This window comes from Penicillium cosmopolitanum (assembly GCF_028827165.1).
Source record: "Penicillium cosmopolitanum strain IBT 29677 chromosome Unknown utg000008l:1.0-4398992.0:1.0-4402845.0, whole genome shotgun sequence".
Lineage (NCBI taxonomy): Eukaryota > Fungi > Ascomycota > Eurotiomycetes > Eurotiales > Aspergillaceae > Penicillium > Penicillium cosmopolitanum.
This window is the reverse complement of record NW_026622678.1, coordinates 1,386,356-1,410,862: the sequence shown is the minus strand read 5'-3', so window position 1 is coordinate 1,410,862 and position 24,507 is coordinate 1,386,356. Positions and strand designations below refer to the sequence as shown.

Sequence of the window (24,507 nt, the reverse complement as noted above, 5' to 3'; positions counted from 1 at the left end):
CCCTTCCGCGATTTGGCTTTCGACTGTACTGCATCTCTCTCATGTAACGACTTCACCGGCCTGACGACTGCATGAATGGGCGTTTTTCCTGTTCCCCTTTTTCCGACCTCGATTCACGATCGTTTTTCCACCACGGGTCATGTTTCTCATTGTGTTATGATTTTTGGAGTTCACGCTAGCTGGCTGGTTACGACTCAGCGTTTTTTATTGTCTTTCTTTGTGTTTCCCCCCTATTTCCCCTGACCTCTCACCAAAACTCCCTTCCCCCTTGGTCCTCCTCTTTGCGAATCTCGATCAGAACGCTTTCCCTACCGGACTGGCCGTATAGACAGGCGTTCGACTGATTTTTGTGCATCTCCCTCCAAAAGTCCGACCTTGACCTTTATTCACCCTTTTCCCTGTTTCATCTATCCCCATCTTCCTCCCCTCCCCTTCCATCAGGGCCTACTTTCGCCCTTTCTCCCCTTCTCTTCCCCCATCTTCCTCCCCCACCCCCCATGTCCGACTAGATACTCCAAACAAGAAAAAAAAATCTTTTCAAAGACTGGATGTTTGCCCTCCCTTCCCCCTTCCCTCAAATTTTTGATACCCCGTCATCTCCCGCACGGGCGCGAGTGTCGCTTGATTTCCATTTTGGTCCGAGCTCGTCGCCCTGCGCCCCCTTTTTTTTTCGTGACTTCTCTTTTCTTTCTGACTGCTCTCCCTGGCGCTCACCGATCTGTTCTTATGATAGAAACGGCGTGGCAGCCGTCACCACCGAGTGACTCGATGTGAATTACACTTACTATTATGGAGCAATTTAAAAAAAAAACCCCCCAAATTTACAAAACAAAACAAAACAAACAACCTGAAAAGACCCTCTCTTTATTTTAAATTAGTAACAGTATCGTGGTAAGCCTTGCACGAGTTTTTCTAGTGTCTCTGGAATAAATGGAACCAATGGAAATCCGGCCCGGAAAGGGGGGTCCACCACCACACGAGCCTTTTCCTGTTTCATCCATTAATCCATCAGGCAAGCCTTTAGGTCCCATCGACTATCAGACCCTGGCTCATAGCTTATCACCCATGAGTGTTAGTCACAACCCCAAATGGATCCAAGATGGAGCCAACATGGAACTACCACTCGCCCACTAGCCCAGGCAGCCAGCTAAAGCCCTGGTTAAGCCAGAGGGGCCACTGGCCACTGACTACTGGGACTGGATAATGGAACCGATGGAACCCTGGAATATGACCCTAAGACCCTAAGACCCAACCTGCGAGCGGCTGATAAGCCTATGTCTCAACTCGGCCGTCTTTGCCTCCGATTGGGGACGTGAAAGTTTCCGCGGTCTCGGACCGCGATGCGTCCACGTTTATCATGCGGGGTTTAACTCTTCCTTCTCTCCTTCTCCCCTTGTTCTTCTTATCTTAAATAACCGTGGAGCTTCCATGTTGAATTTCGACCCCAGATCAACTTGATCTCTCGCCCTCCTCCTCCTACTCCTCCTCCTCGTCTCCAACAACCCATTCTCCATCATGCGCAACTCCGTCGACGCCAATGCCGACGAGGCGCTGGCGGCCATGGGATACAAGAGCGAGCTGCCTCGAAACCTCAGCATGCTCAGTATCCTTGGTCTGTCATTTGCCATTATGGCTGCGCCGTATGGTCTCAGTACCACCCTCTACATCACTCTCAATGACGGCCTCTCCGTAACCATCATTTGGGGCTGGGTCTTTGTCACCCTTATCTCCATCGCCATTGCTGCCTCCTTGGCCGAGATCTGCGCTGTCTATCCCACCGCCGGCGGTGTCTACTACTGGAGCGCCATGCTATCGACACGTCGCTGGGCGCCGTTGATGTCTTTTATTGATGGGTGGTTGACCCTTGTGGGTAATTGGACCGTCACCCTTAGCATTATCTTCGGTGGCGGACAATTGATCCTCAGCGCGATCAGTCTCTGGAACGAGGACTTTGTCGCGAATGAATGGCAGACTGTTCTCATGTTCTGGGCTGTTCTTTTGGTCTGCGTCCTGGTTAATGTCTTCTTCTCGCGCTACCTCGACCTGATCAACAAAGTCTGCATTTTCTGGACTGCCGCGAGCGTCATCATCATTCTCGTCACTCTGTTAACCATGGCTGATAACCTTCAGAGCGGCGAGTTTGTCTTCGCCAAATACGATGCCTCGCAAAGCGGATGGCCCGATGGTTGGGCGTTCTTCGTGGGCTTGCTGCAGGCAGCATACACGCTCACCGGATACGGCATGGTGGCTGCCATGTGCGAGGAAGTTCAGAACCCGCATCGCGAGGTTCCCAAGGCCATTGTGCTGTCCGTCGTCGCGGCTGGTATCACAGGTCTGCTCTACCTGATCCCCGTGCTGTTCGTGATGCCAGACAAGATCGACATCCTGCGCAATGTTGCGAACGGACAGCCCATTGGAACAGTGTTCAAGATGGCGACAGGCTCGGCGGGCGGTGGCTTTGCTCTGCTCTTTTTGATCCTGGGTATTATGATGTTTGCAGGTATCGGATCGTTGACTGCGGCTAGTCGCTGTACTTATGCCTTTGCGCGCGATGGCGCCATCCCCGGGTTCAAGCTGTGGCGCAAGGTCAACAAAAAGCTGGATGTCCCCGTCTGGGCCATTATTCTGTCCGCTGGTGTTGATGCGCTGCTGGGATTGATTTACTTTGGTTCGACGGCGGCCTTTAACTCCTTCACTGGTGTGGCTACCATTTGCCTGTCCACATCGTACGGCCTGCCCATTTTTATCTCCCTCCTTCGTGGTCGCCAGGACGTGAAGCGCTCCGGTTTCTCGTTGGGACCTTTCGGTTGGGTCATCAACGCGATTACCATCTGCTGGATTGTTCTGGCGGTTGCGTTGTTCTGTATGCCTTACACTCTGCCGGTGACCCCTACCTCTATGAACTACGCTAGTGTGGTGTTCGCCGGATTTGCCTTGATTAGTATCATCTGGTACTTTGCATATGCTCGGAAGCACTTCACGGGACCCCCCCGTCAGCAAGGAGGAAGCAGCTGCAGCTACCGGAATTATGACGGGCGCTGAGGTGGATCCGGAGCGCAAGCTGTCGGAGACGGAGGTGAAGAAGGCTCCTCTGTAAATATCTAAATGTTTAAACGATTTGGAGTCTGTGTTGTAAATAACCATCTAATGTACAATTTTGATTATAACCATATATTTTTACTCCCTACATTTAATCTTGTATTCACAAAGTACGAGTAAAAGCACAGCTTAAGCACAATGCGGGCACCCAACGGGCGGAATCACAAGTGCCCTGACGATCTCCTGTGCTCGTTGGACCGCGGCTATCGGACTCGGACAACCTCAGCATTCAATCACTCAGCGCCACTTCTGCCCCGGAATTTCAAGGTGCTCCTTCTTTTCTCCGCATTGTTCGAATCGATTCAATCTTGCTTTCTGCCCTCTTCCATCCCTTATCTATCTCCTTCGAAGCTGGGGAGAGTTGTCGCGTGCGAGATCGGAAACCATTCCTTTCCCGAGCCCAAAAGGGAGAAAGAGAGACTAATCTCGGACTTCAACGCCAAACGACCGACCTCCTTCCGACTTCCCCCCCCTTTCATCGTGATCGCCCCCTTTCGATTCGATCCTCCATACCGGTCTGCTTTCGCTCTCCATGCGGTTCATCCACCGCAGCCGATGCCCAACCCCGCTTCCATGAAGACAGGGCAGACTATCGCACTGCTTCCTCTTGCCTCAACATGGCGGACTCTGTAGGTGCGTGTACTCGACGGGTTTCGCCCTTTTTATACCAATCTAAAACCCTCCTCTCAAATATTGATTCTTCTCTCGCGCAGATCGCGTCTTCGTCCATGCCCTGAATACCGTTAAGAGGATTCCCCGGACGGGGACCGCGCGCCCTCCGGCAGCCGAGCGGTTGAAGCTCTATGGCTTGTATAAACAGAGCATGGGTGAGTGGATCCCATCGATTGTATAAGAAATATCCGGGGAGATTAGTTGGCTTATACGACATTGTTAGAGGGAGATGTTGAAGGTGTCATGGATCGTCCGATTGGGAATACCCCGGAGGTGCACGCAGAGTGCGAGAAATGGTAGCTACCCCCCCAATCCCAATCGCCAGGCGCGCATGCCTTTCGAAGCCCCCCCAATCCGAGACATATCAACAAGGGCTAATGTCATACTTCTTGCGAATGATACAGGGATGCCTGGTACGAGCAGCGCGGCATCTCGCGCACCGAAGCCAAACGCCGCTACATCGGCACTCTAATTGATACAATGCACACTTACGCCTCACAAACACCTGAAGCACGCGAACTAGTATCTGAACTAGAGTTCGTTTGGGACCAAATTAAATACAATGCCTCCTCATCCTCCGGGTCAGGTCCGTTAAATGCCGTCGGTGTCCCGCCCTTATCACGACACCAGGGCAGCTCATACGGCAGCATCAATGGCCGACTACTATCACAATCACCAGAGCACTACGATCGACCAAATATAAGAGCCGATGACGGCCATGACTCTCGACTTCGCGTACTCAGTCCCGTTAGCCAGCCCGAAGAAGAAGAGTACTACCGTCGCCGAAGGCGGCGCTTAACAGACGACATGGACGAGCAAGCAATAGAGGATGACGACGAGGATGAGGATGATGAAGATGAAGAATACGAAGAGGCTCGCGACAGTCTGTACGAACACCAAGATAATGCCAGCACAACCGCAGACACAACCGCAGACACAAATACCGGCACGGAGCCCACCGCCTCCCACGGCGACGACCGGTCCCAACATCGACATCACCGCCACCGAGACTCCATGGCAGCCAGTGGTACCGGGGACCTCGAAAGTAACTCCCACCACCGCAGAGACTCGCACGATCCCTCAAATCCAAGAAATAGCCGCTGGCGGCGCCGCGTCGAACAAGCCTTAACCAAAATGACCGCTGAGATCGCCGCCGTCCGCGAACAGATGGAGACGCGGACGCTATCGAATCGTCGACGCTCGGGTCTCTGGGCCTGGCTGAAATGGATTCTGTGGACCGTCACGCGCCAGATTATCTGGGACCTCGCTTTACTAGCTGCGCTTCTGATCTGGATGCGTATGCGTGGGGATCGTCGTGTCGAGGATCGATTACGGACTGGCTGGTCGGAGCTTAAGACGCGGCTGGGCCGATTTAAGCTTCTTAGCCGGTTTAACAAGGCTCCTCTTCTTCCGTAGAGGCATCTTTCCCCTGGATTGATGTTTTGACTTTTATCTTTTGGATGTATACCTCAGCCATCGTTTGATATTGCATTATGATCCTTTCCCCTTTGTTTTGGTCGGCTGCATTTCTATCTTTTCTTATTGACTCTGCTCCTTATGTCTATATTGGAGTCTTTTTACATATTTTCTTTTGTCAAGTACATATGGGTTTCACAATCGAGGTTACGGGAGTTCTTTCCTTGAATTTTTCTTTGGTTCTCTTCTTTCTTAATTGGGATGTATGATACGACTCGGACTATATCATTAGACGTTGGGCTCGGGCGACTCGGTGGCTATAATAGGCATGGTTGTATGGGGATCAGTGCAGTAGATGCTCTAGAGTTATTAAAGATATCTACATCATCTATGTTCCAATGTTGGAGACGTGGTTAATTTCAAGTTCCAAGGTCTAAATCACCTTCGATGGTTACCTCAAGCATTCGATAACCTGAGCTGTATGGTGTCATCATTATGATCTTCCGAGGTATAACGAGGAACGTCCGATTCTTACAGCCCCATCAACCTGGTAGCTTTCCTTCTTTGGGTTATTCGAGGCAGGCTATGTCCAGAGCAGTGGCCATAGAACATGCCCACTGCCCGGACAGAAAGAGAAAAGGAACAATTGCAAAAGAAAGACCGAATTAAGCAGAAATCATGTAACCATTCCTGATGCCAATAGATATTTACACAAAACATACACCAGACAGACACAAGAGATAGATGAGACATAGGGCCCAATTGCGCATCCAAAACGGGAGGAGTAAAAAGCCGCGGCCCTGGACGGCGCATAAAAAATAAGGGGAGCCCGATTTAAGAAGATTGAGTTGACGAGGGTGAAACAGGCGCATTGTACTGCGCTTCTTCCTTTTAGTACTGGGGGCCCGGGTAGATGGCGTACTTCTGCTTGGGACGCAGGTGAACGGGGACCTGGCCCTCGGGGGAGCCGGGGATCTCCTTCTTCAGACCCTGTGAAGAAGACATGTGTTAGATCGTAATTGAGGCAAGAAACAGCCAGGTTATCAACTGCGTATGTCGAAAGCCTGTCTGCCTCGGCAAAGATATAGATGGGCGTTTGTCGACCTACCAGCTTGTCAAAGACACACTTGTTCAAGTCCATCTCAGGCCGGCGGCACTCGAAAAGGTAGTGGTTGTTGTTCTCGAGGCACTCCCAGTGAGCCTTGAACTGCGACAGGCAGTGGGTGTTGATATCCTTGATACTGTGATAGAGTCAGCTCAACGCTCTATCTTAGATGATCCCCCATGTCTCCACAACAATAGGCAAACCAAGTGTAAGAGGAGAAACGTACACGCTAGCAGCACAGCGTGTGACCTTGCGACCCTCCTTCAAGCAATCGAGCTCCCCGCGGCCATTGCCCTCGTCCTTACACTTCATGAAGTCATCGTTGTAGGCCTTGCAGCGCTCGCCGATAAAGTAGGCGGCGCTGAAAAGGGGTGCGGAAGTGGCGCCGAGCTCTTGGACCTTAGGGATGTGGTCCGGCATGGGCGTGGTGTCCACGAGGACTTCTTGGTTGAAACTGTGCGCCGAGGGATGGGGTTAGTGAGGTTCTCTCCGGCGTGACGTTTGATTCTCCGGATTCGTATCTGAGGGGTTATCCAGTGCATACCGAGGTTCTCTGGCGGCCATTGTGACGGTTGATGAGCGGAAAGACGGAGGGTTAGAGGTGTCAATTGGTGAACGAGAGGGACTTGGAGCTGCGGGTTGCGGTGGATGGAAAGGTCGGTTTCTTTGGCCTCACGCTGATTGGCTGAGGTGGTCTTGATGAGGTAAGCCAATTCGCGCAGTATCGGGCAAAGTAGGTTGCAACGTCGATATAAAGTCGGAAATCGTAGAAAAAGTATTCAAAAGAGATGGCCTTCAATTGGAATGGCTTCGATATTAAATGCCAACACATGAATCGGACTTTATCACCTTCATTGGGTTACAATTGGGTATAATGAATGTATTCTGTCAATCTACAGTAAATCTCCATCACGTGACCTAAACAAATCACAGCTCCCGGACTGCTCTGCTCGCGAGCTCCCACCTCCCAGGTCGCCCTCTCCCAACCGCCATCCCTTGAGCTTGCGAACGATGCGATGATCATTTGACCAACAATAGAACTCGAGTATCAAAACTTTCCGCAAACCCTTTTATCAATCCCGCCGGTCCCCTCCCAGCTCGGAGCTGATCCTACTTTTTCACGACATACGCGACATCCAAAATGTCTCTTTTCGGTACACCCCAGCCTGCCCAGACAGGTGGTGGTCTGTTTGGTGCGGCGAATACGGCGCAGAAGCCAGCAGGTGGCTTGTTCGGTGCCAGCGCAGGGACAGGTACCCAATCCAGCGGAGGATTATTTGGCGCGACACCGAGCCAGCCACAGAGCACTCCCGCAACAGGCGGTGGCCTCTTCGGGTCCTCTACAGCAAATCAGACTCAACAGCCGCAGCAATCGGGCGGGCTATTCGGATCAAGCACCGCGCAAAAGCCTGCAGGCGGAGGCTTGTTCGGGGGTCTAGGGCAATCCACCCAACAACAACCCCAGCAACAACAGACTGGAGGACTTTTCGGATCGAGTACGGCACAGAAGCCCGCGGGAGGAGGCCTCTTTGGTCTAGGGCAATCGACTCAACAACAGCAGCCTCAGCAACAGCAGCAGACTGGAGGACTTTTCGGTGGGCTGGGCCAACAACCCCAGCAATCTCAGCAGGCACAACAGGCCCAGCAGTCGCAATTCGGCCAGACAACGATGGCTACGCCACAAAACCAACAACAACAATCTCTGTCCTCGAGTCTGTGGTCTCCTGGCCGCGCTATCACCGGAGGTAAGTAATCCTGCAAATTCGTCCGAGTGGATTCCTTCCGAACAGTCAACTTATTATTTTTTGCAGTCCACCGAACTGTCCCAATGCAACTTGAAATTGTCACTGAAAAGTGGAATGCCTCAAGTCGTACATCTCCCTTCCGGGCCTACCTTTACAATAATGTCGGTGAAGAAAACGCGCCTTTCTACCAACCCACCCCCGAAGATGACGAAGCGAAATGGGAGGAAGCCTTGCGCAAGCGAACCAGTCCTGGATACGTACCCGTCCTCGTGAAAGGTTTCTGGGAGCTGGGAAAGCGAGCTCAGCGCCAGAAGGACTTCCTTTCCATGATGCAAACACGCCTCCACGAAATCAACAACTGCCTCACCGATATGCTATCACGACACGACCTGAAAATCTCAGTGAAGATTGCCGACTGCCGTCGCAAGCACATGGTTCTGAGCAAGCGCTGCCTTGCCCTTGCGGCTAAGACGCAGATCTTGCGCAACCGGGGTTATGCCATGGATGATGCCGAAGAGGAATTGAAGAAGAAGTTGGCCCAACTAGAGCGCTCCGTTTTCGACCCATCCCTGAGTGGCCGGGCCGAAGAAATCTGGGCTCGCATGCTGGCCATTCACGAGCACGGCAAGCGCCTGCAGGCTGATATGGAGCGCGTTGGGGCAACTATGGGCTCGAACGGTGAGGATGAGATTGACGAACACACTATGAAGACGGCGAAGAAGGTTCGTTATAATTGATGTTCCATTCTGTGTTTTGTATACAGACTAACATTCCTACTAGATTCTCGACGACTATCACACCCAGATTCAGCACCTGCAGAAGGAGCTCGAGTCTGTGAAGAAGGAATTCGACGAGGCTCAGAAGCTGAACGGAAACTAGGTTTTCCTTGTACCTGCTTCTGGGGCTTTGTATCTGATCAATTCTGGGGACTAGTGTCCAAGGGCATGGGAGCATTGGCGTTTCCGGGGAGTAGACTTGCTTGCAATGCATATTGGAATACGATCTAATTCTCTCCATCTACATTCAAAACCAGTAATTTTCTTTAAATGATCCAAGTGGCTCCAGCCACTATCTTATTTTCCATTGACCTCTCTATAATCCGAATAAGATCGCAGAAAAGCAGACATATACAATAATAATACACCATCCAGTTAAGGGCCAGGGATTGTCAAGTCCCATAACTGGATGTGAAAAGTCGATTTATCCCATTATCCAGTTTAACCAGGTCATGATAACGCCGGAGGAAAGGCAGGGGATGTCCGATTTGTTTAAAGGAACTTGCGGGCGAAGTCGATGGCGAACGGGGCTAATCGGTCATCTCGTTAGCTTAGGAGCACACAGGGTAATTGATATTTAGTCCTGTCTCGCCGTGCCGTGTTTGGCGGCCAGAGGACAGACGTCATCAACAGGAAGCCGACGTACAAAGGTAGAGCGCGATGCCGCCGAGAACGGTCATCTTGACGGTCTGGCAGGCCTCAACCTCACCAGCCTATTGAAAATTCGATTAATAACTATCCGGAGTCAGGGCGAACGCGGTGGCGGATAATACCTTGATCTCCTCCTTGGAGAGCTGTTCTTGGCCTATTGAGAGTCAAAGGTTAGCTTGCGGATCATTCGAAGGACAATACCAAGATCACAGCAGATGTGACATACCTGGAGCGAACATTTTGATGTGTAGTGGTTGGATTGAGAGATGTGGAAGAGTTGAAGGATGGTTGGATCGAAAGGAAGGCGTCTGTCGACAGACGCAGACGTTGACGGGGAAGAAATCACGGGAGCACAGACCACCGCTCTCCTTCTCTGGGTTCTGCCTCTTGCCTTTACCTTGACCTCCCTCGATTGTTTCTTTCTCCCCATCGTCCCACGTGAAGGCTCATTACTATCTCAACTTCCTATAGCACAGCTAGTGCAGGTGTTTCATTCGTCTCATAACTGGCCTTGCGCGCCTGTCAATCCTGCCGATAGGTCTCGGACGACCTACACTACCACCCGCTCAACTCGCGCGCTTTACGATTTCTTTGATCAGTACCCTATCAGTCAATATCTGATCTTCTACACACTTTGATACCCCCGGTCGGCTTTTTATCGCCAGAATGTCTGCCTCCCCAGAACACGCCGTTGGCTCCCCAGCAGCATCCCCCGATCGCGCCGAGGAAAATGTCGCGACCCCGAATGCCGGTGATGACAACCAAGAGAAAGGCGAAGCTAGTGGAGATGATGACGATAACGAGGGTGGAATTTCCGACGACGAGTCGATTCTTTCAGAAGTCGATGAGGCCCAATTTGAGAACTTCGATCCAGAGAATGTCGATGTCGAGGACCGTCCGCAGCTTGCGATCGATGAGGACAACCTGAAACTAATTGGTCGCCACAAGCGCAAGCGCGAAGAGGGTGAGAATCGTCCACGTCGCAAGGAAAATCGCAGAGAGAAGAAGCGTCGCGGACAGGATGACGAGGATGGCGACGAGGAGTCATCCCGTCGCAAGGAAAAGAAGAAGAAGGAGAAGAAGCCAGCAGAGCCGGATACCGATGAAGAGACACTGGATCCTGAAACCCGACGCCGCAGGGCTCTTGATCGTGCCATGGACGAAGCTATGAAGAAACCTACCAAGCGGAGAGCTCGCAAGCAGGATGGAATTGTATGTCGATGACGAGTCACCCGGGGACTATATACAGCTACTAATTTGTTTTCTAGGATCTCGAAGCCATGGCCGATGCTGAGATCGAACACATGCGGAAGCGCATGACCCACGCTGCACAGATGGATGCTATTGATCGCCAAGAGGGCAAGCCCGCCATGCACAAGCTGAAGCTTCTTCCCGAAGTCATTTTGCTTCTCAACCGCAACCAATATACTAACAGCTTGGTCGACCCCGAAATCAACCTGCTCGAGGCCGTCCGATTCTTCCTCGAACCTCTCGATGATGGCTCCATGCCTGCCTACAACATTCAGCGCGATCTGCTTACCTCTATGGCCAAGCTCCCTATTCAAAAAGATGCTTTGATTGCCAGTGGAATAGGAAAGGTGGTCGTTTTCTACACCAAGAGCAAGCGCGTTGAGCGACCAATCAAAGACATGGCCGAGAAGCTGCTCGCCGAATGGACTCGTCCCATCTTGCAGCGCAGCGATGATTACTCGAAGCGTGTCTTCCGGGAAGCCGTCTTCGATCCCACGTGAGTTTCAATTTCCCTAGAAAGAGCGATTTATGGCTTCTTACTGACTCTGGTATAGAAAAATGACCAAGGCTGTCCAGCCCAGCGCCGCGGCTGTTGCTGCGGAAGCGCGCGCTCGCGAAATGCTTCCACCTCGACTTGCCAACCGTGCTCGTGTTGATCGTACCCAAGTCAGCTACGAGGTTGTTCCTCGCCAGATCGGTGTCCAGGAGAGTCGATTCGCGCGACCCCTGGGAGCCAGTGGTGAGGATCGTTTCCGCAAAATGCAAGCCAGACAAAATGCCGCTCGGAAGGCATCCCGTCAGTGATTCAGAAGGGTTTCCTTACTGTCTGACCCATTTCCTTCTTTTATTTTATTTTTCTCCTCGGAGAAGCCCGCCCGTCATCATCTTCTTGAGTCATATTTTTTTTATCTTACATGATGCGTCTGGCGTTCGGGATTGATCGGGATCATTGATATTGGGCGTGGGCGTGTAACATCAGTCGCATTCGGTAGATTCTGGCCGCAGAAAGTGAATAAGCATTGACCGAACCACACTAGAAAAAATGTAGAAGCCAGTCAGCAGGGTTGCATTAATTTTGCCCTGCTCTAGTAATCAATCGTATTTCCCCCGGGATTTCGTTCCTTGCGCGAGATCTCCCGAGTGGCTGCCGAGTTTCGCCCGCCCCGAAAATCGAGCAGATCCCGCCGTGCACGTCATGCTTTCTTAAGGTTCGGGTTCTCGGCCTTTGCCTGGATAAAACCGCGCCATCTTCTCACTCATACCACTCCCACTTATTCTCACCCTCCAAAATCCATCCCACATCTTCCCCAAGTCACAATGAAGATTCTCACTAAGGAAGAAGAGGCTGCTCACTACAGGTATGCTAGATATCGCCCATCCAACACCTCCCGAAGAAGCTTTCCAGAGCTCCCCGGCCCGGCCCAATCGTATCATATCATGCCATACTAACAAATTTCCGCGAATACAGCTCTGTCGTCCGCGGCGGCACTTTCGGCTGCCTGATCGGTCTAGCCGGCGGTGCAGCTGGTGTCCTCCTTGCTGCCCGACGATTCCACACCATCCGAAATCTGACCCTGCCGATGAAGGCTTTCCTGGTAACATCGACCGGAACCTTCGTCGGAATCATCGCCGCCGACCACGCCTCGCGCGATTTCGAAGCCCAGCACAACGCTGAGAAGCAATGGTACGAGAACCGTGAAGAGCGCCTGCGCGCTGAGGAATCTCGCAGTCTGAGTATGACCGAACGCGCTATCGCCTTTGCCCGCCGCGAAAAGTACAAGATCGTTACTGCTACCTGGATTGCCTCCATGGTCGGCTCGTTCGCCCTCGTCGGTCGCAATCCTTACCTCTCTGGTCAGCAGAAGATTGTTCAGGCCCGTGTGTATGCGCAGGGTCTGACCCTCGGTGTCTTCTGCGCATCGGCTGCGTTTGAGATGTCTGATCGCCGTCGTGGTCAGGGTATGCTTGAAGCTTCTAAGAAGAGCAAGGAGCAGGCTAAGCGCGAGGCTGCCGAGCCTCAACCCATGCATAACAAGAACCAGGAGGAGGGCGATCTGTGGAAGGAGATGGTTGCCGCCGAAGAGCAGCGCCTACAGTCGAAGCACCAATCCCTGTACCAGAAGCACGAGGAGGCGCAAGCTCAGGCCAAGGAAGCCGGCGAGAAGAAGGAGTCTGAACCGGATTCCGATTCCGAGTCCGAGTCCAAGCCTGAGGAGGAGGGCAAGGGGCAAGAAAAGGCTCAGCCAAAGGAGGAGTCCAAGGCCAAGGGCACTAAGAAGCAGACTTAGGTTGCATTAACACGGTGCTGCTTGCCCTTCATCCTATCAACGTTATCTCGACTTGTTTCATCACCTCCGTCATACTCCCACCCATTCCTGACTCGTTTATTCTCCCTGGGCCCGGAAGCTTAAGAGTCACCATTGACCGCGAGACGGGACAGAACTTTCTTTCCAAGGGGCTGGACCATTTGGTTTCTTTCACATTGTCCATTCCTCGTACATAATGCGTCGGCGTTTATTTATTTTCTGTTTCTCTTCTGTCGGAAGGGTTGGTGCCATTCAAAAGTCTGGTCTACATGGTCGTGTATGATACTTTGAGACGGGTTGAAGACTCTCTCTACTCTCTTTACTCTAATGAATGAACTATGTCTACTGTTCCGATATCTACTTTACTGTTACTTGGCCGATCCAAAGTCTGCTCTCGGTTCAGCCTTGACAAGTATTGTGATGCATTACAAAAAGAGGACCCCGCCCGCACCTATCGAATCGTTGTATGTACTTGGTTCTAGTAGTACTATTTAGTCTTTGGTGTTTGCCTCTATCGGGCTGTTGTGTAAAAAGCAAAGGAGATGATCACATAGAGATTGGCTCACATTCCTCCACAGGTATCAAGCCAAAACTCTTCATACCACCCCTCCAACTCAATTCTATAGCCGTTTTGGCAAAGTCTCTCAAGTCCATTTCATAAGATCCAACCATTGCCTCATCCACGTTTTGCACACCACCAACTGAAACTATTCGCTGTGCTAGATCTGCTGCATCTCGCAGGGCCGTATTAGCACCCATCGCCCCGGTGGGTGGCATCACATGAGCCGCGTCACCCAGTAGGGTCACTCGAGAAGATGGTCTCCAGGGGTCAATTTCTGGGCCCGCAGACAAAATGGAGCGGATAGATGTTTGATTTATGTCCGACATCTCAAAAATTGTGCGAATGTGTGGGTCCCAGGAGCTTGTCAGCTGGTTTGCAAGATTGGCTGCTTCGGAGGAAGAGAGATGCCACGAATCTTGGTCAGAGGATGGAATCTTTGAGTGATGAACGACCAAGACCCAATACATATACGGACCTGGCATATTCAAAGTCGAGACTTCCTCCGCGTGCGGAAATTGGATCGATTCGAACATCAGAACAGGCTGAGAGTTGTCATCTTCGTTTGTGACCAGACTCATTCCATCGCGATATTCCTCTGGCAACTTGGCCAAGAACTCTGGAGTAAGAGGCGTCTTTCCAAAGATGATGCGCATGCCGGTATCAAGGCCTTTGAAATTTGGGATATGTTGCCGGCGTACGCAAGATCTGACACCATCTGCGCCAACCAAGAGTGCGCCATCTTCTGTAGTTCCGTCTGAAAACGAGACTGTGACTCTGTCTTCGTGGAGAGTGTAGTGCTCAAGATTCTTCTCGAAAAAGACGTTTCCTTCGAGACCTGTGAGCAATGTGTCACGAAATACGCTGCGATCAACAGTAAAAGCTCTCCCTCCAGGTCCCCCAGGTCCTCCTGGTGGACCTCCGAATGGTACGGTCGATCCATCGGGCTTGACCCTGACGCCGAGCTTCGGCGCGTCGGCACAAGTCTTCTCAAATAGGGTAAACATTTCAGGGGTGAGAGCTTTTTCCAAAGCTTCCACGCCATGGGTGGTGATTCTTAGCCGATATCCTTGGGCGCTAACATTGCTTTGGCCATATCGTTCAAATATCTTGAAGGGAATGTTGTTCTTCTTGAGGGCTTGAGCAAGGCATACTCCGCCCAAGCCAGCACCGCTGATCAGAACTGGAAGTGTCATTTCAGCAGAGTAGAAATATAGATAGTATCGATGATGATTTGTTTTTGTGTTTGGGATGTTAGAATCTGGGAAATTATAAGGGAAATATGTCGAGGCAAGCTCAAGACTTTATATATGCCAAGTGTACCTAGGGTTAAGGCCGCCCATTATTCGGGACCGAACAACGAGGCTCGGGACCGAAGTATCTTTTCGTGGCTGAGATCCCTGCGGACGTCATAGTACAACTATTACTAGTAGTATCAGATTTACCAAATCAGAATTGCTAGTACACTGTGCTCTATATTATGACATTATTTTCAACCCGATTGCCGATAGTTCTGTATACTCCTAATAGGCTTGGCTGAGCTCTTACGCAGCAGATTATGCTATTTCAAGGCCCCTCTAGTTTGAGTACATAGTCTTGAATTTACCACCTGGGCAGTCGTAACACTACAACATCAAGTCAATACCTAGTACCTACCAGGTAGCAAATCCGAGCACCTCCAGCTTCGGGAAATGATACACTTGAGGTGCCGAGCAGAGCTTGTAAATTAAAATAACTCCCAAACAAATGATAGTGGTTGTACTGTATTTGCAAAATACGGGGTACTTTATTGTTCTATTTGCAGTGCGACGAGATACATAATATGGACCAATGGTACGACGTCGAATATTGTCAAGGGGATATCACAGGGAATCGTTTTTTCAGAAAGTCTCATCTTCCATTCGCCCAGATCGCCGGATTATACTGGGACTTGGGCCGTCGTCGATGTCATCGGTAAAATCATCAGCACCGGCAGTGGCCAGGAGATCAGTAACAATACGTTTGGACGCTTCCTTGGCTGCGAAGAAAATAACATTAGCGTATTGTTGCAGATAAATTTGTAAATTAACTCACCTGGTGTTTTCATCAACCGACTCTGAGGGATATGGAATTGCATTGTCTTGGGTGGACTAGGACCGAAGTCTTCTTCATCGTCCAAGTCATCATCACTATCCCACACTGGCGTATGGCGACCTTGGTTCTTCGCGGGCGTCAAGACACTTGTACCCGGCTTTGGCGTGCCACGAAGGCGATTGCTGCTGGTTCGACGCTTGCGGTTCGTCCCGGGGGTTGCTTTCACGCCCTTAACAGGCGAGTCGAAAAGCTCCGCGTTTAGTTGTGGGGCTTCGGGCTCGGGGCTAGACATAGGTGAATCGTCACGTGCATTGCGCGAAGAAGAAGCGGCGTTTGGCGTGACGGTGAACTTGGAGCGGGTATTGGCGACTGCGCCTGCATTGCGGAATCCCTTTCCCAGCGGAGTTGCTTGGACCCGATAGGTCTTGTCGAGAACCTGGTGCATCACAGGATCGGAGGGTTTCTGGTAACGAATGTCTCGCGAGGCAGATTGGTACCTTGCTGATGAGGCTGGCGGAATGAATGGAGAAGACATCGGGGTCACGGAGCCAACATCCGGTGGGAAGAAAGGTTGTCGACCTGGCGTAGAGGGTAAAGTCGACGAGTTGGGCATATCGAATGGTGCCTCATCCTGGTTGATCTGCTTTCTCAGATTCTCGTATGAAGAGGAGTGGTCAAGGGAAGAAATGGTGAAATCGTCGTCTCCTTGATGAGTTGGTGCACGCGGCGTGCTGTGGGAAGAAACATTGAGCGCGGTAAGGTCGATATCATCTCCTTGGCCATGCTGGCCATCTGGGCGACGTGACGAAGGCGTTGCGTAGGATTGATCTGGCTCGTCCATGCTCGTGGTTTCGGTAAGATCGGCGGAGATATCCTCTTCCGTGGCGGTGGTCTCTTGTAGGGTCTCGTCCTCATTGGGTCGTTCCTCATAACCAGAGAGAGATACATTGGCACTGGCTTCAAAGAATTGTTTCCAAAACTAAATGCTTGGTTAGTATATATCTATCACTGCCCCTATTGATTGGTATCACCTTAGCGCCCTGCCAGACATCCTGAGAATGCTCCGTATACTGTTCGACCAACGGGAGGATGCTCGTCGTCACAATTCGATGGGCTTGGCTAAAATTGTGGTCGATCTCTGCAGGCAGACGGAGGTCAGTATCATATCCGGCAATCTGTTTACCATGGATACCCGATTGGACATACCTTGGAGGGTCAAGGTGATGGATTGCTCCAGCTTTTCGAGCTCCTCCGTGAGGGAAAGCTGCCGCTGGGGCTGGGTTGGTTGACGAGACATTTCGGCCTCTGTCCTCCGGGACTAGGTAAAGAAAGTTGCTATGATTGCAGCTCCAACTGGTTGGGCTCCAACTTGAACTTGAAGACGCGCCCCGGCGGGGGGGGGGGGCGCCCCAAAGCGGTGTGTTTTTAGGGCCGGGGATAAGGGCTGGTCGCAGTCAGGTGCGCGGGGTTATGTAAGATTAACTAGGCATCATCCAACGCGCTTCCCGGTTTCCAACTCTCAGCTCTTCTTGTTCTTGTAACCTTGTTCTTGTCCTTGTTTAGCCAAACTCGTTGGGGGATACAGACAGAGAAATACAACTAGGCTTGTCGTTGCCGTTATGCCTGCCCCGCTTGCCAAAGGTCAGTCGACTTCTAACGGTCTTGGAATGCAGCTCGAGGCTCCGATCATCCGGGCGGTCTGGATCTTATCAGTTCCCCGCCCACCTTAATTCCACTGGAATGGCATCTGACGATCTACCAGGCCTCATCGTGACAGTCTCGGTTCTGGTTGCTGCAGGACTTGCAGTATACCAGTCACCACAGTTTCAGGAATGGATCGCCACTTCTCGACGAAAGATCGCATTAGCGCTTCATAACCTCGGAGATGAAATCCAACCACGCGATTTGGTTGCGCTCGAAGATGACATCTCCATGTCGGAGGAGGTAGGGTTGGCCGCCGAGGAACGCAGGCGAATCGCTCGCGCCGAAATCATGCAACGAGCGGCCTTGTTAGAATCACGTCGAAAGTCAAAGGATTCTATTAAACCACACGACAGCTTCGACACTCTTGTAGACAATGATGGGAATTTGCGTGCGGCCGATGATAAGAAGAACAATCTTGACGTAAACCCTGTCGGGGCTTCGACAGGTATCGATACGAGCTCTCCACAGCCTCTTCATCGTGGAGACAAGTCCGGCGAAACCTCAGCCTTGAACAAGGATCAGCTGCATCTCGATGTTTTTTCGGAAACCGCATCGAACCATCCTTCGGATGCAACTTCACAATTTACGCCGACCTCCGAGACGCCCGGAGAGGTTTTATTTGACCCATTCACTGATTCACCACCGAGAGTGCAGACTCCCGTGTCTGCCACAGCTTCAAGCCATACCGAGGATCATCAACAAGTTTACTATGCTCATCCTAGCTCACCATCCAACTCTAGTCATCAGCAAGACCTCCTCACAGAACTGGATGAATTTCGACAAGGTAACCAGTTTCAACACCCTGTCTCGTCAACGCCATCCATTGCTGGAAGCTACAGTCATGTTGGCGATTTTGATGCCTCGTCTGATGGAACGATAAGTGACCTGGGCGCGCATTCTGTGGGAGGCATCGATACCCCAGCCAGCTGGTCTGAAGTGGGTAGCGTAATCAGCAATGAAGATGCTGCTCATCAACAGCAGCTGTAATTCAATCGATGTCAACCATCTTGTTTATGGGATCTACTCACTGGAAGGATAACAAGGCGCAAGTACTAGGATTCGGCATGGAAAGGAGGATATTTTTGACCGGAGACACAGGCGCTCAAGGATTTGGTTTTAAGTCAGTTTATGCTTTTGCTCTCTATGGAAGGAATCTACAACTTAATTCTCGCTTCTAACTGGTTCTACGTAAACGAACTCGATGTAGAGTCCAGTGCCTGGTGTGTTTTGCTATTTGATGTTTCGTTTTTGGTTTGCTGGATTGGATTTACGATGCCTAGCAATACGCTTGAAAATTTGAGGCCCTACGTTCAAGTTGAGATCGTTGAAGTGAAGGGCATTGGCCGCCAACTTGACACAACTCTGCTGGTAACCTCTAAGCCACTCCAATCGTACCCTAGTTTCCTAGTCATTCGCATGACCCTTCGAGGAGCTGTACTAATTGCGTACGTATTTCATCCCTAGATTTTATTTATCCTTTATCTCCAGCATAATTTCCTGTATGGGATCGACGGCTCCCTTCAAGGGAATTTGAGCCGGACTTAACCACTATCCCCGGCGCAACCTTATGGCTTGAAGAATGCATGTAATTTTACTATAAGTATATAGATCGTCGCCGTGGAAGATCTAGTGACATATTGTATTCTCAGACATTATAAAATTACCTATCAATTTATTTCCAGCCTCGTCTCTTTGCGGTCTTTGTTCATTTCACCAGCTTCCAATCTCCAGTCGATTCAAGCGTTTGTCCATGGCATCCAACACCCATCAAACAATCGTGTTTATCACTGGTGCCAACCAAGGAATCGGACTTGCCACCGCCAAACAGCTTCTGGCATATGAAGACTATTACGTTCTTCTCGGGGCACGCGATGCAGAGCGCGGTTCTAAAGCTGCAGCCGAACTCGACCCTACCGGCCAACGCGTGGAGGCTATCACCATCGATGTGACCGATGATGACTCCATTGAAGAAGCAGTTCGACAAATTACCTCGAGACATGGGCGGCTAGATGTACTGGTCAACAACGCAGGCATCAACAACGAATTAGAGCTATTCTTCAAACAGGCCGAGGAAGCGACCAAGGCCAAAGGCGAGGAGCAAGCTCCTAGCACGGAGAAAAAGCTAGATCTTTCAATCATTCGCGCACAGGCTCAGAAGCTAGAACAGACCAAGCCGCAACTGGCGACATTACGTCAGCTCTATCGCGATGCCTATGAGGTGAACCTATTCGGTGCTGCCATGGTCACTGAGGCTTGTACACCTCTACTCGACAAAGCAGCTGCCGGCACTGCTCGAATTGTCTTTGTCTCCTCGCACACGGGCTCCATGGGTCTTCGAGTAGACAAAAATGGTCCCGAATGGGAGAAGTGGTCACAGCCCTCTTTCCCCATTTACCGGAGTAGCAAAGCGGCGTTGAATTTTCTTACCCTTCACTATGCAGCCAAATTCAATGAGAAAGGGTGGAAGGTGAATGCTGCATCTCCAAATCTGACTGCGACCAATTTCTCGCGTGGCAATGGACGCCCAGCCTCTGAGTCAGCAGTCAACATTGTCAGGTTGGCTACTCTGTCAAGTGATGGAGACACGGGAACGTACAGTGATGAGAATGGTATTGTGCCTTGGTAGGCACTGTCAAGGGGATTGAAAAGCAGGTAGTAATCATTAAATAAGATTTCGGATTGATATAATCAACGTGTCCAATAGTAAGATTACCCGAAATAAGCATGTTGCACCAGATTAAACCTAGGTCTATTTACTTGGGAGTATATCCCGAATACGTATGAAACACCCGACACAAGTAGTGGGTACCTGATTATAGCAGGTTACATGAGGTGTTGTGGAGGTACCAGATACTTCTCCGGCTGGCGGGTGTCGAGCAGCAAAATGAGCCTCGGCAGTCTCGGGGAAGCTTAAAGCGGAGGCCCTACTTCTTCTGTCTCTTCTCTTTTCTCCTCCCCTCTTCTTCTCCATCCTTCCTTCACCCTTCTTCTCTTCAAAAATACAGGTGTACTTTTATCAATCAGTAAGTCAATCTCTGTTTCATTGTGTTAATGTCTCCGAGTCACCCTGTGTAACCGTCTTCCGCCCCTTGTCCGCCACTATGAAGCTTCCCCGCAATAACTCCGAAACCCCCCAAACCCAGGAATATCAGCCAGATTGAACCCAAATGGAGTCATACTGACAATATAAACTTACTAGCCCTCTTATTTCACATTTCACAATGGCCGCAGACCGTCTCAGCTCGCTTCTGAGCCACCTCAAGCCCGGCGCCAGCAGCGGACTCAATGCCATGTAAGTTCCGCGGCACTCGGCTCCTACATTTCGACTTAAGCTGACAAACGGTCAAAAAGCACCCAGAAGAACCCCGATGATGTGGTCATCACCCTGTCCTTGCGCACACCTCTGACCAAGGCCCGCAAGGGTGGTTTCAAGGATACCGAGCTGGATTACATGGTCTACGCTCTGCTGAAGGAAACTCTGGCCCGATCCAAGATCGATCCCGCCCTCGTCGAGGATGTCTGTCTGGGCAACGTAAGTTTACCTTATATCTACAGCGCACTTCATGCAAGGAATTACTAGATCTAACAAAACTCACAGGTTGGCGAAGGTAAAGCCGCCTACATGGTCCGCGCTGCCGCCCTGGCCGCCGGTATCCCCCACACCGCAGGTGCCTCCTCAGTCAACCGCTTTTGCTCTTCCGGCCTTAAGGCTGTGCAAGACATCGCCAACCAGATCTCCCTTGGTTCCATTGACGTCGGAATCGCCCTTGGTGCGGAGCTGATGTCTGCCGCTGGCGACCGTCTGGAGAAGCCCTTCAACGAGGAGGTCCTGAGCAACCAGGAGGCTGCGGACTGCATGCAGCCCATGGGTCAGACCTCTGAGAACATCGGTAATGACTTTGGAATTTCGCGTGAGCAGCAAGATCGTTACGCGGCGGAGTCTTTCCGTCGTGCCGAGACCGCGCAGAAGTCTGGCTGGTTCGATGATGAGATTGCTCCCATCTCGGTTAAGGTTAAGGATCCTAAGACTGGCGAGGTTCACCAAGTTACACTGAACAAGGATGATGGTGTTCGTTACGGAACTACCTATGAGTCGCTGGCCAAGATCCGCCCTGCTTTCCCTCAATTCGGTGATAAGTCGACTGGTGGTAACTCCAGCCAGGTTACTGATGGCGGTAAGCATGATATCCACCCCTCCCCTATGATGATGCCTGGGTCCATTTTCTAATATAAAACAGCTGCTTCCGTTCTCCTCATGCGCCGCTCCAAGGCTATCGAGCTGAACCAACCTATCCTGGCCAAGTTCTGCGGCGCCACCGTTGCCGGTGTCCCGCCCCGTGTCATGGGCATTGGTCCCACCGCCGCTATCCCCAAGCTGCTGACCAAGTTCCAACTTGATAAGAACGATGTTGACATCTTTGAGATTAATGAGGCATTTGCCTCCATGGCAGTTTACTGTGTTAATACCCTTGGTCTGGACCACGCCAAGGTGAACCCTCGTGGTGGCGCTATTGCCATCGGTCATCCTCTGGGTGCTACCGGTGCTCGCCAGATCGCTACTGTTCTGAGTGAGGCTCGCCGGACTAAGAAGAAGGTCCTTGTTACGAGCATGTGTATTGGTACCGGCCAAGGAATGGCTGGTCTGTTTGTTAATGAGCAACTGTAAATAACTACGACATGTCTGTTTGATTAAAAACAACCTCGGAATCAATTTGAGTGCATGTTACGATTAATTCTAACATTCTACGTTATCATGATACAAGCGTTGTTCTGAAGGTAGTAACAGCTTTATGATAACTTAATGTCATCAACCACTACAGCAAGCTTTCATCGAAATAGAAGTAAATGCAATTCAACACGATGCAATCATAAATCATTATCTAGATTATAGGTGTATACAGGTCATAACGAAAATCATCCAACAATTCAAAATCAAGAAGCCTCTTCATCCCGCCTCTCTTTCCTCCCCTCTTTCTTCATCCTCTCTTCCGCCGCCCGCGCAATGGCCTCCCTCCTCGACTCACCCCCAGACGCAGCAGCAGCAGAACCAGACGAGCCACCGAGAACAAACTCCCCACCCGTCCATCCACACTCATCAACCTCCTCCTCATTCTGCGCCTGTTCCCAGTCTCCTGGGTTATAAAACTCCTGCTGCGTCAACCTCCTCCCACCAGCACTGTAATCAGCCGCATCAACCTCCCGCTCAATCTGGGCCGTCAAGTTCCAGAAATCACGATCATGGTCTCCGAAAACGTTATGCGCCAGCTCGTGACAGAGCGTTTTGCGAATCGTGCGATAGTCACGGTATCCATCGTATGCATCTGTGCGTAGGCGGAGCTCGATTACTTCGCCGCGATTGCGGTTTAGTCCCAGCGTGCGCGATACGCCTTGGTGATCGCCCGAGGTGTGTTCGGCCGGATTCATTTCTGTGAGTAATTGGACGGAGAACTCGTGTTTTGCCATTGCGGCGCGAATGCCTGGGTCATCGCGGAGACGTTTGAGGAAATCGAGGGAGCGTTCGGGGCGGGGGAGATAGGATAGTGGGAGGAGTTGGTGGAAGGTGTAGTTCTTGCTGGAGGAGGAGAGGGTGGCGATGGTGTTGTTTGATCGAGCGGGTGTTTTCTTATTCCGGCGTGCGGATGCGAGGGCTGAGGCTCGGGCTTCTTCGTGTCGGCGGTTTGTTTCGGCTTGGTTGTTTAGATCGGCGATGGCTTTGGCTGGGGTGCCGAGGAGGGTGATTTTGAACTTTGGGGAGGAGAGTTGTAGGATTGCGTCTAGAAGTGTTGGTGGGAAAGGAGCCTTTTGCATTCCTGGCTTTGGGGCAATGAGGAGTTTTTGGTTCGGCGTGGGGATGTTCAGAGATGCTTCTATTGCTGCGGAGAGGTCTTGGAGAGTTGCGGAGGCGGAGAGGGAGAAGCTGTGCGGGGTGCCTTGGTGATGCACAGTGAGCTCCATGGAGGAAGCCATTATGGTAATGAAGGATGCAAATGTCCAGAGGAGGGCACAGGTGATGTCGAGTGATGAGCAAGAAAAGAGAGGGAGAGAGAGAGAGCTGAGCAAAGCAGAGCTGACAATAGCAAAGGAACCCAATGCGGCGCCGAGGTGGAAATTCGAGCGGGTTCCACGGCGATAGCTTTGTCAGCACGGAGATAACAAAGTATACTAGTTAACAGTACCTTGCAGTGTACCCTAATACTAAGGTAGTCTATACTTACGAGGTCAGTAGGGCGCGAGAACTTCAAGTTAGATAGAGAAATACTATTCAATCAAGTTACAAGTATACCTACCCCACTGCTTGAGTCTAAGTTTGGCATTGGTCTCACACTTCATAATAACTCGAAATCAACTCATTCGACAAGAACACTGCCGCTGTATTCATCTGGTAGTAAAGGGAAATCTAACTACTACATGAGCAAGACCTCTACCAATAAATGGACTAAAATACCAATTGCCTTCTCCTGCAATCGTAGACTAGCTTCAGAAGATGGTCATGACCACTTCGCAATTTGTTGGCGGCATGTGAATATAGTCCTGCATTTATTTGCAGTGGGGGTCGTCCAGGTCCCAGCAGCCTCCATCAGCAATACAGCCACCAGGGCATTCCTAAATAAATAACCACAAAAATTAGTCTCTCGATTCTCATACCCCTTTATCAGTACAATACTACTAGTGTGACTCACATCGATCTGGGGGTTTGGGGCTGCTGAAGCCACTGCGGCCAGGGCAAGGATCATTGTAGAAATGGAAGCGAGGAAGTTCATATTGTAAAATAGCTTTGGTAAATTGTTTGGCCTCGAAGTATATGTCGAGATATTTGGAGTTGGATTGTAATTGAGTAAGAGAAGATTCAAGTTCTTGTGATTGTGAGACAGTAGAATGGGGGGAATCTCTTGGGCTCTTTATACTCAACGATAGGGCTCATCCGAGAAACCAAAGACGAAGAAACAATGGAATAGGTTTCAAATATGGAAATGATATACCAATTACGCTGAAAGGGATAGTAGAGGAAGCTGTCGTATACAGCCTCATCTAGAGACTTTTGTGGCCCCAGTCTCCACTTGCTTCGAAACTGCTTGTTGGTGCCTAAGCGTTTGGGGAGGACCAATTAAATAGCAAATAAGCAATACTTCTAAAATAGCCACTCGCAGTC

General features: G+C 50.9%; 13 protein-coding genes across 13 annotated transcripts; 8 read left to right on the top strand and 5 right to left on the bottom strand.

The window, feature by feature from the left end:
- Nucleotides 1-1,515: 1,515 nt before the first annotated feature.
- On the top strand, nucleotides 1,516-3,097 carry N7509_007086 (putative GABA permease; the record flags this gene model as incomplete). Its single annotated transcript, XM_056631723.1, has 2 exons — nucleotides 1,516-2,951; nucleotides 2,998-3,097. 2 exons carry the CDS (start codon nucleotides 1,516-1,518, stop codon nucleotides 3,095-3,097), a joined length of 1,536 nt encoding a protein of 511 aa, XP_056487274.1.
- A 619-nt stretch (nucleotides 3,098-3,716) lies between these two features.
- N7509_007085 (acyl-CoA-binding domain-containing protein) lies at nucleotides 3,717-5,187 on the top strand (the record flags this gene model as incomplete). Its single annotated transcript, XM_056631722.1, has 4 exons — nucleotides 3,717-3,732; nucleotides 3,813-3,926; nucleotides 3,995-4,067; nucleotides 4,176-5,187. 4 exons carry the CDS (start codon nucleotides 3,717-3,719, stop codon nucleotides 5,185-5,187), a joined length of 1,215 nt encoding a protein of 404 aa, XP_056487273.1.
- An 891-nt stretch (nucleotides 5,188-6,078) lies between these two features.
- Nucleotides 6,079-6,856, bottom strand: N7509_007084 (coiled-coil-helix-coiled-coil-helix domain-containing protein; the record flags this gene model as incomplete). Its single annotated transcript, XM_056631721.1, has 4 exons — nucleotides 6,079-6,177; nucleotides 6,296-6,428; nucleotides 6,519-6,746; nucleotides 6,837-6,856. 4 exons carry the CDS (start codon nucleotides 6,854-6,856, stop codon nucleotides 6,079-6,081), a joined length of 480 nt encoding a protein of 159 aa, XP_056487272.1.
- Nucleotides 6,857-7,433: 577 nt separating this feature from the next.
- N7509_007083 (putative nucleoporin) lies at nucleotides 7,434-8,916 on the top strand (the record flags this gene model as incomplete). The annotated part of the gene is made up of 3 exons (XM_056631720.1): nucleotides 7,434-8,037; nucleotides 8,104-8,759; nucleotides 8,818-8,916. 3 exons carry the CDS (start codon nucleotides 7,434-7,436, stop codon nucleotides 8,914-8,916), a joined length of 1,359 nt encoding a protein of 452 aa, XP_056487271.1.
- Nucleotides 8,917-9,305: 389 nt separating this feature from the next.
- On the bottom strand, nucleotides 9,306-9,703 carry N7509_007082 (uncharacterized protein; the record flags this gene model as incomplete). Its single annotated transcript, XM_056631719.1, has 4 exons — nucleotides 9,306-9,343; nucleotides 9,460-9,526; nucleotides 9,587-9,618; nucleotides 9,691-9,703. The coding sequence occupies 4 exons, from the start codon at nucleotides 9,701-9,703 to the stop codon at nucleotides 9,306-9,308; spliced, it is 150 nt and encodes a 49-aa protein (XP_056487270.1).
- Nucleotides 9,704-10,130: 427 nt separating this feature from the next.
- N7509_007081 (transcription factor SPN1) lies at nucleotides 10,131-11,519 on the top strand (the record flags this gene model as incomplete). The annotated part of the gene is made up of 3 exons (XM_056631718.1): nucleotides 10,131-10,676; nucleotides 10,733-11,211; nucleotides 11,270-11,519. 3 exons carry the CDS (start codon nucleotides 10,131-10,133, stop codon nucleotides 11,517-11,519), a joined length of 1,275 nt encoding a protein of 424 aa, XP_056487269.1.
- A 513-nt stretch (nucleotides 11,520-12,032) lies between these two features.
- On the top strand, nucleotides 12,033-13,003 carry N7509_007080 (HIG1 domain-containing protein; the record flags this gene model as incomplete). Its single annotated transcript, XM_056631717.1, has 2 exons — nucleotides 12,033-12,073; nucleotides 12,184-13,003. 2 exons carry the CDS (start codon nucleotides 12,033-12,035, stop codon nucleotides 13,001-13,003), a joined length of 861 nt encoding a protein of 286 aa, XP_056487268.1.
- A 564-nt stretch (nucleotides 13,004-13,567) lies between these two features.
- N7509_007079 (FAD-dependent oxidoreductase) lies at nucleotides 13,568-14,776 on the bottom strand (the record flags this gene model as incomplete). The annotated part of the gene is made up of 1 exon (XM_056631716.1): nucleotides 13,568-14,776. One exon carries the CDS (start codon nucleotides 14,774-14,776, stop codon nucleotides 13,568-13,570), a length of 1,209 nt encoding a protein of 402 aa, XP_056487267.1.
- Nucleotides 14,777-15,460: 684 nt separating this feature from the next.
- On the bottom strand, nucleotides 15,461-16,950 carry N7509_007078 (DASH complex subunit ASK1; the record flags this gene model as incomplete). Its single annotated transcript, XM_056631715.1, has 4 exons — nucleotides 15,461-15,597; nucleotides 15,654-16,632; nucleotides 16,685-16,791; nucleotides 16,860-16,950. The coding sequence occupies 4 exons, from the start codon at nucleotides 16,948-16,950 to the stop codon at nucleotides 15,461-15,463; spliced, it is 1,314 nt and encodes a 437-aa protein (XP_056487266.1).
- Nucleotides 16,951-17,393: 443 nt separating this feature from the next.
- N7509_007077 (uncharacterized protein) lies at nucleotides 17,394-18,344 on the top strand (the record flags this gene model as incomplete). The annotated part of the gene is made up of 1 exon (XM_056631714.1): nucleotides 17,394-18,344. The coding sequence occupies one exon, from the start codon at nucleotides 17,394-17,396 to the stop codon at nucleotides 18,342-18,344; it is 951 nt and encodes a 316-aa protein (XP_056487265.1).
- Nucleotides 18,345-19,107: 763 nt separating this feature from the next.
- Nucleotides 19,108-19,983, top strand: N7509_007076 (uncharacterized protein; the record flags this gene model as incomplete). The annotated part of the gene is made up of 1 exon (XM_056631713.1): nucleotides 19,108-19,983. One exon carries the CDS (start codon nucleotides 19,108-19,110, stop codon nucleotides 19,981-19,983), a length of 876 nt encoding a protein of 291 aa, XP_056487264.1.
- A 595-nt stretch (nucleotides 19,984-20,578) lies between these two features.
- On the top strand, nucleotides 20,579-22,023 carry kat1 (putative 3-ketoacyl-CoA ketothiolase (Kat1); the record flags this gene model as incomplete). Its single annotated transcript, XM_056631712.1, has 4 exons — nucleotides 20,579-20,649; nucleotides 20,709-20,889; nucleotides 20,956-21,532; nucleotides 21,596-22,023. 4 exons carry the CDS (start codon nucleotides 20,579-20,581, stop codon nucleotides 22,021-22,023), a joined length of 1,257 nt encoding a protein of 418 aa, XP_056487263.1.
- A 266-nt stretch (nucleotides 22,024-22,289) lies between these two features.
- On the bottom strand, nucleotides 22,290-23,324 carry N7509_007074 (putative zinc metalloproteinase; the record flags this gene model as incomplete). The annotated part of the gene is made up of 1 exon (XM_056631711.1): nucleotides 22,290-23,324. The coding sequence occupies one exon, from the start codon at nucleotides 23,322-23,324 to the stop codon at nucleotides 22,290-22,292; it is 1,035 nt and encodes a 344-aa protein (XP_056487262.1).
- Between the last annotated feature and the right edge of the window lie 1,183 nt (nucleotides 23,325-24,507).